This window comes from Chaetura pelagica, unplaced genomic scaffold (assembly GCF_000747805.2).
Source record: "Chaetura pelagica isolate M959 unplaced genomic scaffold, ChaPel_1.0 scaffold116, whole genome shotgun sequence".
NCBI lineage: Eukaryota > Metazoa > Chordata > Aves > Apodiformes > Apodidae > Chaetura > Chaetura pelagica.
In genome coordinates this window covers 4141007-4154299 of record NW_009953655.1, presented here as the reverse complement: position 1 = coordinate 4154299, position 13293 = coordinate 4141007, and the positions used below count along the sequence as shown (strand labels likewise).

General features: G+C 44.0%; 1 protein-coding gene across 1 annotated transcript in view; it reads right to left on the bottom strand.

Moving 5' to 3' along the window:
• The window catches only part of HGFAC (HGF activator), a 44074-nt gene extending 42795 nt beyond the window's left edge, over positions 1-1279 (bottom strand). The window contains exon 1 of the mRNA XM_010000271.1: positions 1214-1279. Coding sequence (XP_009998573.1) covers positions 1214-1279 — 66 coding nt within the window. The remainder of the gene's footprint in view (positions 1-1213) is intronic.
• Positions 1280-13293: the final 12014 nt, after the last annotated feature.

The following is a 13293-nucleotide window of genomic DNA, read 5'->3' as shown; positions in this document are numbered from 1 at the left end:
AGCAGGAAGCACATATGCATTCTGGGGCCACTTCACAGTTACAAATAATATCCCAGCATTTTACTTTTCCTGCTATTTAGTTCTATCCCCCTGGGCATTAGTTTAAAAAAGCAACTCTGCTTCATTTGGGTTTGCCCATCAGCAAGCAAACAGCACAAGATGATTTTAAGCCATAGGAAATAATAAAAAATGGCAATATACAGAAAGTGCCTCTGCCACCAAAGGTTCAGACAGCTGAACTATAGCAAAATTAAAAAATCACCAAAGCAGCCAAGGAAGCAGCACATCATGGATGCAAAACTGGATAGAGGACTTAACAAGTAAGGGATAAGACAGAGCTGTTGCTAATATATACAGGGAGGGCTTGGACAGTTCTGAGGAGTAAAGAGTTTTTGCACACTACACTGACTCTGCCAGCACTGAGCAGTCTCTAACAGCTTCAGCCAGGGCTGGTCTTTTCCTAGGCACCATGAATATTCCTCTCTGCTCCCTCCTGCAATGTCTAATGAGGTACCTCTGTACTTCACTGGGACAGTTAGGGTTATAGCATCATTTAAGTATATCTGAGCTAGCTTTAATGTAGCTAGTGAAATAAGGCTAATCATAAAGCCACACAACTGGGGACCTAGCTAATGGTGAACTAGCTAATTAGCTGTGTTGGGGGTTTAAGCAAACTAGCAAAGTCAAGCTGGTATGGCCATACTCAGCAGTGCTGCAGCTGCCCTGCAGACATACCCAAAAAATATTCAAAGCACCTGTAACACTGAATGACACAGCATGAAAACAGTAATAGAGGTAGATGGCAACCTAAGCTGGCAAGTCCAGTTACCAGGTAGCAGTAAAGTCTAGTGGGGTATGTTCTCCTTCCATGCTGCTGCAGCTGCCTGCTTGAGTCACCATGTTTCTGAGATATATTTTTAAAATATTTCAAATTTTGTGGTCCTTCTTCCCCTCCCATTCTTTCTCCCTAGCAGGGCAGAGATGTAAGCACTTTCTTTAAATGCAGCTACATATGGGACCAGCTATGGTACAGGCCCCCTGCTTAGACAACACTGCTGTGAACCTTCACCTAGCAAACCCCTTTTGGTTTTCATTTGAAGAGCTCTGCCTTTAGTCTGGTCGGCAGCTTCACTCATCCAACCCCAAGGCAACCTTGTCCTGCCAGCCAACGTGTAGGTGATCCACCACTCCAAAAGAGAAGAATCAGACTTACCATCCTTGCACAGTCACTGCTCAGAGTCAGAGCCAAGACAACAGTGAAAGGAGCACACACTTTCATCTTTGATCTCCTCTCACAAAGGTTTTGCCTGGCAGAGGGAAACTTCCAGGGCTGGGCTGAAGCAGGAGGGTGAATCAGCCACAAGCTTTTGCAAAGGACTGTGATTTACTTGGCTTTAGGGTATTTTAGTTTTCTAAGTAAGCAGAGCTGTTATCATTGTTAATCATTAATGTTTTTGTGGGTAGATGGGAATGCCATGTATTGAGATACTCACCCTAAACCACTGGGAGTGAAGAGTTTACAAAGTGCCTGACCCTTGGAGGTGATCACCAGCAGGTGTTTAAGGGCACCTCCAGAGGAGCTGATCCAATGTCGCTTGTGATCACAGACAATTTACCATCCAGACATTTCCTGTCTCTGTCCCTTCAGGAGCTAATGAAAAGCTTGGTGTAGCAATAACATGGAGCTCCAAAGCAAGCCCACTCAGGAGATGACATTACATTGCAAAATCTGGACCAGATCAATGCCAATATCACACACAAGAATTACTCATTAACAGATGGTTACCTGCCCAGCCATCACTTACAACAGCCCTTCAGCTACAGACTGAGAAAACTAAAAAGAAAGAAAACAGCCATTAGCAAAACCTTTAGTTACCAAAAAGCTCCTTCTGCAGCTGCCTGAGCAAAGCCATCTCTTGGAAGTGTTTGCCTGAGACAGCTGCACTGCAGCAGCATTTCTAATAGGGATGCAGAAGGTATTGCTAAAACTCAGATTTCACTAGTGGAGTCTGTTTCAGCCCCACCTTGCCCCACAACCAAAATCCACAGGTTTGGCTGGTACGACTGTGTCTGTGCTTGAGGCTTTTACCAGCCATGTCCTGTCAATCAGGGACCGCACCTCTTCACACCCTAAATCCCCACAGCCACAACAACAGAAAAAGAATACCATAACCCTTGCTTAAGTTGTGCTCTACCCTTTGAAGTTTCACCAGCACAGCTATGGAAGGGATGTGCTTTTTATTCTTTTAACCCAAGAAGGTCATGGCAGTAGGGCCCAGCAGCGCAGCTATTCCAGCACCGTTTTGCCATGATGGTTCATAATGCTGGAGAGGGTTTCCACTGGCTAAGCTATCACAGCTGTGTCTGTCACAATAACTGCCCTTGCATAACCTTCTTTCTGTCAGAAAGTATTGGAACAGCAGGAACCAGGCAAATTTTAATTTTTCAAGCAAGGAGCAAACAAGAAACAAAAAATTGTTTGCCTCTGTGTGTTCTTTGTAGCCTGAAGAACTGAAGTAAATAAAGCTTCAGAATAGACTCATGGAATAGATATCTTATTTTCATTCATTTAAAACATGGAAATAGGATGTACAGACAGTCTGATCTGCCTGAGAACAACCAGCAAAGCTGGAACATAGATTTCTACTTCTTTGCCTCATTCTTGACTTTGGCCAGCAGGCTTCAAGCTCATAATGCCTACACAACCCTCATAGACATCTGCTTGCCATCCAGGCTACTGACATTGCACAAAGAAAGCAAAAAGAGGGGAAAAAAACAAAAACAAAAACAAAACAAAAAAACACATAAACAAAATAAACACAACAATTAGCTTCTATTCCATCTAATGTTCCCTAAAAAACCTCTGTAGAAAGGGAGGAGCAAGGGAGCAAGGACTGGACAGTGAGGCGAGGAGCAAGAGAATTCTGCAGAAAACTGCAGAAATACCTCATTCCACCCATTCCCAGAATAAAATCCATCCATTTCAAGGACAACCAGAAACATTGTATTTCTGTAGCGACCAAGGCTGCAAGAAAGCATTTTTCCACACCTGAATGTAAGAAAGCAGAAAAGCAAGGATGCATTCTGTGTGTGTGTATGTGAGTGTGTGTGTGTGTCTACTGCCAGGTACTGCAGCTCAAAGCCATTGAACTCCAAGCAAGAGTTGCAGAGGGTCTTTCCGGGCAGGCACAGCTCTAAGCATTTAGCTCACATCCACTCCTCAGCATAAGAAAAAGGAAGAAGCACTAACAGCAGGAGCCACTTCAACTGATAGGACAGTGCTGGCACAAGGCAAAATTAAAAGACATAAAATCCAGGAGCTGCAAGAGAATGTAATGGAAATTACCCCTGAGTAAGGTCTGAATAACAACTAACAGTGATTTCAGGATTCAGACAGATATGAATCATTAAAAAACCCCAACTACTACATGTAGGCTTGCTGTCTTGGTTCAGAAGAGAAGTGCCTGAACAGGTCTTACAGCCATAGACAAAAAGCAGGCTTTAATATGTGACTTCTTTTGTAGATTATTTTTAATGGTTCATGACTCTTTCAGCTGTTCATAACCAGGAGTCTGCCTGCCTTCATCAGGTTTTTCCTAGAACTAGTAAATATGAAGTATGATACATATTTTTTTTGAGAAATGATGTGTCTCATTGGCATGAAAATGCTCAGAAAACTGAAGATTCAGTTTTGATATTGAATTCCTAAAAACCTCACAGATCTTTTTGCACTTCAGAATTTGTGAAGAATAAGGTCTGGGCTCCATCTATTTGTGTGTCATCATGTGAAGCTTTTGGCCATGAGCAGCATAAGAACTGTGCATGGAGGGACAGCAGGGGAACAAATCTGGGGAAAGATATCTGAGATACATTAATCCTTTGCTTTGGTCCAGTTTTATGCCATTCCAGATAGGGCCATTCAGCAGCACGGTCCTGGGTGAGCTGGGAATGACCCTAAAGGCAGAAGGACCAAGCAGGGAGGCCCATGCCTTCCTTCTCCTAACTCATGTTCACATCTGACACCACAGCCTCTGCGTGAAAAATTCAGATGTACACAGCTTCCAATGTGAGGATCATAAAGGTGGGGGGGAAAGAAGCAGCACCGAGCTTAGGGAGTTTCAGGAAGCATCAGCTTTTCTTATTTACTCATATAGACCAGTGATGCAATCACTGGTGCACGGTCACTTTGCGGAAATCACTCTTGACCTCAGGAATGGACTGACCAGAGATGAAGGCAGAGCTGGTGCACACAGCCAGCCACGCAGAGCACTGCATGGCCCGGGCCACAGCCCTCTGCCTCTGCCAAGGACCAGAGAGACACTCTCACAGTCTGCTAGCACCAGATTCCATGTTTTTAAGCCACTGGAGATGCCAAACATGAGAGAAAAGTCTTCTGCTGCAGCAAGGAGGTGCTTTTGGGTTGGTATCACTGCAGCTGAGAACCTACCAGCCTGCAAGACCTGAGGCACTGTGCCAAAACCAAGGCCCCAGTGTGTCAGACTGATGAGCCCACAGAGCTGCTGCTCTCCTTAATCTTCTCAAATCAGTGAATCCGTGCCTCATTATTTCCAGTCTATTGAAGGAAACTTCACACAAAGGGAGAAAACAGACAGGTATGCATGGAGCAACAAGAAAGCTAATGAAGACATGGAAACAATTAGTGGGGCATTCAAGATTAAATCCCTAGCATTAGATTTTAGATCTCATTTAGTGCCCATTTCAAGGGAGGCTCTGTAAAACACTATATAAATATATATAATGTAAATATATAACTAATATATATATAAATAATATATAAATAAAATGTAAATATAGAAAGCATATGTATACATACAAAATAAATATACAAATAAATGTGTGTGTGTGAAAGAAAGGAAATCTGGAAACAGGAGCTAGAGGAAAGCTCTGCCTTTGTGGTGATATATTTGGAAGCTCTACGATCTGCAGCCTGTATTACAGGTCATTACACCAAGGAGACTGCAGCTAAAGTCAGATTCTTGTTTTCTAATAAAATTCCATTTTCCTTTTAAAGAAAGGCACATTCCAACTCTTAACTTTGCTGCACATAATACTGACTATTTCCTGTGGAGGACACATAATCCAAACACATTTAGAGCCAGATTCTTCTACCGCTGAAGTCAATGAATGGTTTCAAAATAAGACTGCAAACTTTTTAGTGTGTTTGCAGGCTGTAATCCTTCTGTAACAAAGGCTAAAATGCCTCAGTTTCAGCATTTTCCCTTAACACTGGCATAATTACAGGAAAATGAAAAGACAAATAAGTACTCAATAAACAAGCAGAAAGAGGCAGAATCCTTGCTACAGGGGGTACAGCATGATAATGCTGCCTCATACATCTGCCTTTTTCTTACTTCCCATATTGCAATGACTTTTATTTCTTTAAATTTAACAGTAATTAATAGAAACCCAGACTGAGCCCAGACTCTGAACTAAGTAGTGATAATGAGACTATAGTAACAACCATCCTAAGTGGTTGAATAACAACAAGAACTACATTAACAGAGACAGCCACCAATACAAATTAATAAAACTGCTCACTTGTAACTCATCAGTTACTTCACTAGACATAAGCAGAAAAGACATATTTAAACACACACAGACGTGTTTGCGTTCATCCCTGTGTACCCACCACCAAGCGGCCTGGGAAAGTGTTGTCATGGACTGCAAGTTCATCAAAGTTGTCCATTTTTATGTTATTTCTGACCATTGTAAATGTTTCTGAGAAATCTACCACTCAGCTACTGCAAAGTTGACAAAACATTATAATCTTTTCTGATTGCTAACTAATTCCCCCATATGTTTTTGCAAACTTCTATGCTTTTTCATAGTAAAAATGTTTTCTTCTGTCGAAGCCAGGCTCTTCATCCCTTGTGAAGGTAACATATGGCAGCCAACTAAGTGGGCAGTGCTGCCTCCAGAGGTGATCTGCTGTCCAGGCTTTAGCTGACATTGTTGTTAGGAAGCCCAAGGGCAGCTTCCTTGATAAGGACACAGTTGTAGGCTACATCATTGTTGACAATAGCATCTAGTGCTGGATCTAAAGTCTCTGTGAGTGTGCTGTGTCCAAGATGTTTATACAACCTGATGAGTGCATGTGAATTGAAAGAAATTAGAAGTATTTCTAGCATGAAAAATACAACTTTAAATTCATCTTTCAAGGAGGGTAGGATGCCTAGGATTGTGTGTAGCCATTCTGCTTCTGGTGTAACAGCAAGGGGCTCGGTGCTGACATGAGACTGATGTATAAACCCTCCTGACTCTTTTCTTCTCTTTTGTGAGATCTACAAACCATGCTGCAGATCTTAGTGTCACTGTTGAATGGGATTCCCTTCTTCTCTGTTGCTTGAGATCATTCCCATCCACTGGTCCTGAGAACTGTTACAAAACTCAGCTGTCCCCATTACTTCATGAATATCCCAGTCATCAGACCTGAGGCTAATGCTCACAGGCTCCAAGTCTAGTAACTTTTAAAATACTTTAGAACAAGGCAATGCAGCAACACTAAGAGAGCAGGAGGGAGCCTTCCCCTTTCCTCTAGCACCTGCTGCTCAGGGCTGCCCCAATGTGGGTCAGATCTGTCTTGGGAAGTGGTGCAACTTCAATCTGGTTACTCACATCCAAAACCAACATCTTCACCACTTCCCACTTCTCTGTTCTGGAGTGGTGCCTAGAGAAAAGATACCATATCACTATTGCTAACCCTACATGCGAAGAAAGAAAGCTGAAATAATTTCACTTGCTTGCTTATTTCAGCAAGAAAAAAGAAAATCTTTGCCTTGAACTAAATGGAAAAGTGGAGTTATTCACATGGGCTTTAAGCAGTGGGGCACTGAGCTTTACTCATAACCACACTGCAACTGCAAACACCTCTGGGTGTTGTCCCCTCCTCCCCCTGGGAGATTCAGAAATCCTGGGGGAAAAAACTGACACAGTTTTGGCTTTCAAGGAGGACTGGAGTCTCAGTTCCTCCTGCACCAACTTCGCTTTTCATACTCACAGTCCCCAAGGTGTGCATAACCTCTGCCACACTGCAACAGAGCAAACAAATCCCTCTGCAAACCACCCCCCTCTCCTAGCAGCAGCCAGGCTGGTGCAGCACGGCTGCAAGGGCTGGGTGCTGGCACCTGGCAGCCAGCAAACACGGGTTTGGCACTGCTGCACTTCAGCAGATCATCTTGGGACAGAAAGATACACCTCCCTCAAATGTTTACTCCTTCTCACTCCTCTCACCTCCCACACTCCTCCAGCACCTCTAGCAGCTCTCCTGGCTTCCCTCTGCCACCAGCTCACAGCTTTGGGGCTTTCTGCATCCATTTTCTTTCTCTTCTCTCCAGGGTCTGAGCTGTTCTCAGATCTCTCATGCTATTTTTTTTTCATCTCACTCCCTCACCACCCTCATCTCTCACTGACAGGCTGACTGTGACTATCCCATCCTGGACCACGACCTTGCCAGCAGCCTCCACTGCCTCCCCAGCACACAGCAGCAGAGTGAACATCTTTCTTCCACGCACAAGCCAGTCTCATAGCATTACTGGGTCTTCTCTCACCTCTGCCTCCTGCAGGGCTTTGAGCTCTCCCATGGCAGCTCTGCAGACCTTCACACTACCATCACAGCTCCCCATGGAGGTGAATCTGCCCCTGAACTCCTGGATTTTCTCCCATGGTTCCTTCAGTTGGACTTGGCATGTTTTTGTTAAATAACCCTCTTCACCAAAACACACACCCTGGTCCGTATTTGCCACTTCTACCCCTTATCTCACTTCTGTGCCTCAGACATGGCCCCTTTGGTCTTGCTCTCCACTAACACCTTTTCTTCCCACACTACCTGGTGAGTGCTCAGAGCTACGCCTTCACTAGAATCATAGAATCATCACAAAATCCTAGAACGGTTTGGGTTGGAAGGGATCTCAAAGATCATCTAGTTCCAACCCCCATGCTAGGGGCAGGGACACTGTCCTGTTCCATCCCCACCAGCTCAGGGAGGTTGTTTTTATTCTCTGTGGGGGACAAGGAGGGACCACAAACACCCTCAAGAGGTTTCAATAAACCAACATAAAAGGAACACATCTGGCAAATGGTGCAGAACAACAACAATCTCAAGGAAACTTGTGGCAAAATTTCCCTCAGATAAACTGTAAATGATGAATAAATATACTGTAAATGATGAATAAATACCTTGAATTATTTTGAAGAGCTATAATGGTGTTATGTATAACCTGTAATAGCCCAGAGTGAAGCTGGAAAAGAGAGAACCAGGGGGTGAGTGGGAAAGAGACAGAAGGAGAGAGGAAGATCACCACCCTCAGGATCCCACACTGGTGGTCTCTGGTCTTTCTGGTTATGATCCTCAGGTGGTGGGTGAGAGTGTGAGAGGGAGAAAGGAGAGCTGAGAGAGGAAAGCAGAGAGAGGGAAGTTCATCTTCATAGGAGAGGTGCTCCAGCCCTCTGAACATCAGAAGCATGAGACCTTGTGAGTCTCTCTCCAGTCAGAGGGTTGTTGTACCCACCTCCCTTCCCAGCCTGTCCTCATCACCAGTGTCAGGCAGGAGCAGGCACAGGCCCCTTGGCAGCGCAGCACCCAGAAGGTACAGCCTTTCAAACAGGCCCTACAGCTCCAGGCCTTCCCTCCTCTGGCTTCAGCATTCCTAAGAACATTCCCTTTTTTTCCCACTCTCCCCATGGCTGTAGCCCTGTTTCATCCATTCCCACACAGGACTTCCCTGCTAACTCTTACTTTCCCAAAGAGGCACATAACACACTGATCAGGCTGCAGCTCTGCCAGCACGACCTCCTGGACACTTCTTCCCCTTGGCATGGGTGGCTTTGCCTTGGCAAGACACAGTATTAGACAATGTTCTGCCTGAGTTTTTTCTCTTTTCAATTCACCGCCTTTGTGTGCACTGATTTTTTAATGGCTACATGCTTCTCTGTGAAGTCATGTTTTTAGCCAGATTCAGCCACTGCAGTTGCTCTTACATATTTAAAAGGCTTTCACCTGCAGCTGTGCTTACAAATGTTTTTTCATGAATGTAAAAAACTTCAGTTCTGATCTGAAAACATAAATCATATCAAAGTAGCAATGGAAGAGCTGGGCTTGAGATGCAAAAAGAGAACCAGACTGTGATTTTATACCCCTAATCACACAAATCTATGAGTGATTTAAGGCTTTGCTACAAGCCACAACATGCAGAACCTTCATTTATACACCTCAGACATGGATCTAGTTGCAAAAACTTGCCAATATTTTAGAAGTCCATTTCAAGGTTATACTTAATTCTGTTCGTACACCCAGATGTTATGGCATGCCTAAAATACTATGCCTGCAACCAGTCTGGGATGTGTTTGCATGAAGAGACTTTTCCTCCTACTGTATATGAATAAGAGTGGAAAGGAGGTAACTGTATTTTTCTAGGACTTAGATACAAACCCTTCCCAATAACCCTGGCTGAAGCAGTGGGCCCATATGCAGAGGCGTCTGGTGGGGTTTTTTTAGCCATGTACTCACCAAAAACTGACAAGAGGAGGTGTAAAAGGCACCCACCTTCCACTGATGCCAACCCATTTAAGTAACTTCAGCACAGGCTGATTTGCAATTGTTAGGCATATACATTCTTAGCTGTGCTCAAATCCCTGCTATTCCACCCACTTTCTTCATTAGCATATTAGACGCCCCCATGGCACTTTAAAATGGTCTGTAAGTCAGGCGTGTGTGAGGGAAGGTGGCTCCACTTCTGCAGCTGAAGGCAGCTGAAGTCTTCCCTTTCAAAGCAAGAAAGAGCAGTAAGGGGGAAGAGACAGCCCCATGGGAAGGAAGCCAGCCCCACAGACTGCCTCAACTTTGTGGTTTTTGCCTATGGTAGGGTTGAGAGCAGAGTTTACAAATAGTGTCCTAATTATTCTGATTGCAGCACTAATAATATCCTGTATGGAAACCTGTATTTATATATGTATACATATCTATTTTCCATATTTTTTTGGTATATATATATATATATATGAAAACCAGATGTATTATTAAACATCCACTTTCTGTTTTGCAGGTAACTCATATGCCAAGGGTTGAAGTACCAGGTGACACCCATTGATCAGCCTTTTGGCTGTGGTGACCAGGGGAAACCACATGACGAGGTGTCTTCTGCTAAACCTGCACCCTGTGCAGGGAGCACTCCTGTCACTCCATGTCACTGCAGCAGCTGCCCAGGGCCAGGAGGGCTGCCTGAACACTGGATAGTGCAATATCACCATGAAGATACTTACCTTAGCTTGGCCAATCTGTATTGGTAAACTGTTAATCTAGCACAGTGTTGGCCTAGGCTTTCCCTGGGCTTTCTGCATCACAAACCTGATAGCAAACGCCTAAGGGACTCCTCCAGTTTCTCCCCTCAGCCTCCCTGCTGCTGATCTCCACTTCCTACACAGAAGCAGGACCCTTGGAACTCAGTCCCATGCCTCAGAGAATGTTTGGGAGAGGTGGTAACCTAATGGGTGTGCAGAGATATAAGCTTGTCTGCTGGAGGGAGGGACATGGATGTCCCTTATCAGGGCTCTCCTCTCACTCCATACAAAAGCCCCACTACCAATGGCCTCTGTGACCTCCCTCTACTCTCCCTTGTCTGTGGTCTCATCCTGTTGGAGATGGCTACACAGTTTTTTCGCCAAATCAATAGGGATTCTGTCCCTGACAAAATCCAAAAGCCCTTTTTCCCATGCTCCCAAAAGTAGGACAGGCAGGGATGTCCCAGAAAGGACCTGGGGTCCCTCCCAGTGAGCAGCTCTCTCCCCACTGCACAAATCCTGACTTCAGGGCCTCAAGAACAAGCTTAGGCTAAAGATTTCACAGTGTGGCAAATATTCCCACATATTTCCTTCTCTCTGTTTTTTTCCCATCATTTCCCTGTACCTCCAGTGCCACTCCTTGTAATTGCTGCAGAAATGTAATTGCTGCTCTGTGTAATTGTGGCAGAAACAATCTGAGCTGTCATCCACTTATATTGTTCACACATCAGGAGAAACTGGCAGATGAGATTCACCCCACCCAGCTTCAGGGATCCCCTGCATATGTGTTTACATCTGAGGTAGGTATTAAGGCTCCCAGTATAAACAATGGACACCTAGAAAACATGGACAAGTGAAATTTAAGGTACAAGTCATCTGTCTAGAAGTATCCTTCAACTTGAAGATGAAACAAGTTATTCTTCATACCCATGAACACTATTAAACATAGCTCTTGATATCCACATACAGAATTAACTATCCTTCTAGCACATATATGAAGTAATATCCATGTTTAGGATACAAAGGCAGCTTTGGGGTCAGACATCTAAAGCTAGGCAAGAAGGTTCCAACTGGGTCCTCCTAAAAGAGAAATCATTACTTTCAGGACAGCTCTGAAGTCTATTTTCAATTAAACCGTACGTTCTTTTCCTCACATAAGGCCCAATCCCATGAACCACACAGTTATCTAGCAAGGAAAATTACATCTTATGGCAACATACAGTGGGTTCTTCCATGGTTTAAACTGATGTCATTGCAGGGAACAGCAGCAAAATCTCATTCCTCTGTAACTGTTCCTTTCCCACAAGAGCATGAAACAAACAGGAAAGATGCAAGACGAGAAGCAGCATTCTCCAGGAGACTGAGGTGGTGCAAGACCAATGGAGGTCCCCATTTAGCACCTTCCAACAGGAAGATGAACATCTGCCTGTTTGTGCCCTCACCCTCTTGCCAAAGACTGAAGTTGCAACATGTGTTGTTCTGGATGTTTTAATTCACACATGCACACGTTTCACTCAAGGCTCAAATGACAAGATCAAAGAGATGTGGCCACCATCACCCTTTATCTCCTGGTTGCAAACAAGTTTCAGCTAACTGTTTGGCATACAGAGGGCTGATCTCAGCCAGACATTGCTTCATCCTGGCTGTAGTATTGACTCTGGAAATATTAAAAGCAAGGAATAGGTTGAAGTTATGTAGATATTGTTGGTATTTGAGTTCCTGTTGGTATATCGGCAAATAGTTATTAAAAAGAATGCTTGATCAAGTCTAGAAATGAGGGATGAGAGTAATTAAAGGGTTGTTTGCCCTCATCACGTGGTTTCATCTCTCCAGAAAAGACTGAAATCTTTAAGAAAGACCCCAGGTACCTCTCACAGAAACGAGGAGAGGCATTAGTTTCATTTTTTTGTGCCCTGATCTAAGATTATGCCATTCCAAAAGGGTTAGGTTTAAATAGATTAAATTCTAGCTAGCCTTTTATTTCTTTATCAGCCTACTCAGGAATGCTACTGAAGCTGTACAATAACTAAGTTAGATACGATTTTGGGATTGTGAGTAGATCTTTGCAGGCAGAGAAGGCAAACAAGGTACAGGTTGGTGTGTCCTGGCAAAGTAGACACAAGGCATTTAAGAACAGACTTCCCAAACTTCAGGGCCTTCTCCAGTGAGGTACATGAGAGCTGTTTGTAGTACTCACCCTGACACTTGCTGGAGGCTTTGGTGGCCTTGCAGCTCTGTGAACCTACCTGCAGGGGGGATGTTCAGCATCACCACTGGAAACCGGTACAAGGGAGCATGGACTTGGAAGAGTTATATTTCATCCCATTCCCATCAGTCGTTATTTTCTCCTGTTGGTCCTCCAAATCCTGCGTGTCCCCTTGCTGTGGCACAGAGTGTTCAAAGGACAAATGAAGAGGATGGTGAATGAGAAGGGAACCATGTAAGGACCATTGTGTCACTGATTCAGGTTAGGGTACACAGACACTGAATCACAGGTTTTTCCACTCTTGCTCTCTGGTAGGTCATGCATTTGTAGATTTTAGCAGTGCCTGCTGCAAGGGCAGGGCAGTTCTGATGCATTTGTCCACTCAGAAACTGCAGAGCTAGACAACCCACCAAGACTATGTGGATGGGAAACCAGAGGGGGATTGCTCTACCTGGAAAACATTCCACTACTGCCTTGCCTCAGGTCTGCAATCCCTTTGTGTTGCCATAACAGAGCCAAAGGAAATAATTAAAGGCTAAAAATCTAACCCACTATTATTAAATTCCAGAGGATGAGCTATTTTTAGGGTATATAAACATTTGGCAGAAATTCTTCACAATCTTCTTTTAAAGGAATTTCTTTATGCAAGCCAGGTTTAAGGTGACATCTTTGCAAAATCTAATAAAATGCAGTTCCATGTTGCCACATACTTCCTTTGAAGCTGTGATGTCCAAATGAAAGCAAGTTCCAGAGTAACTGAAAAAACTTTTTTTTCCACATTTTTTCCCTAC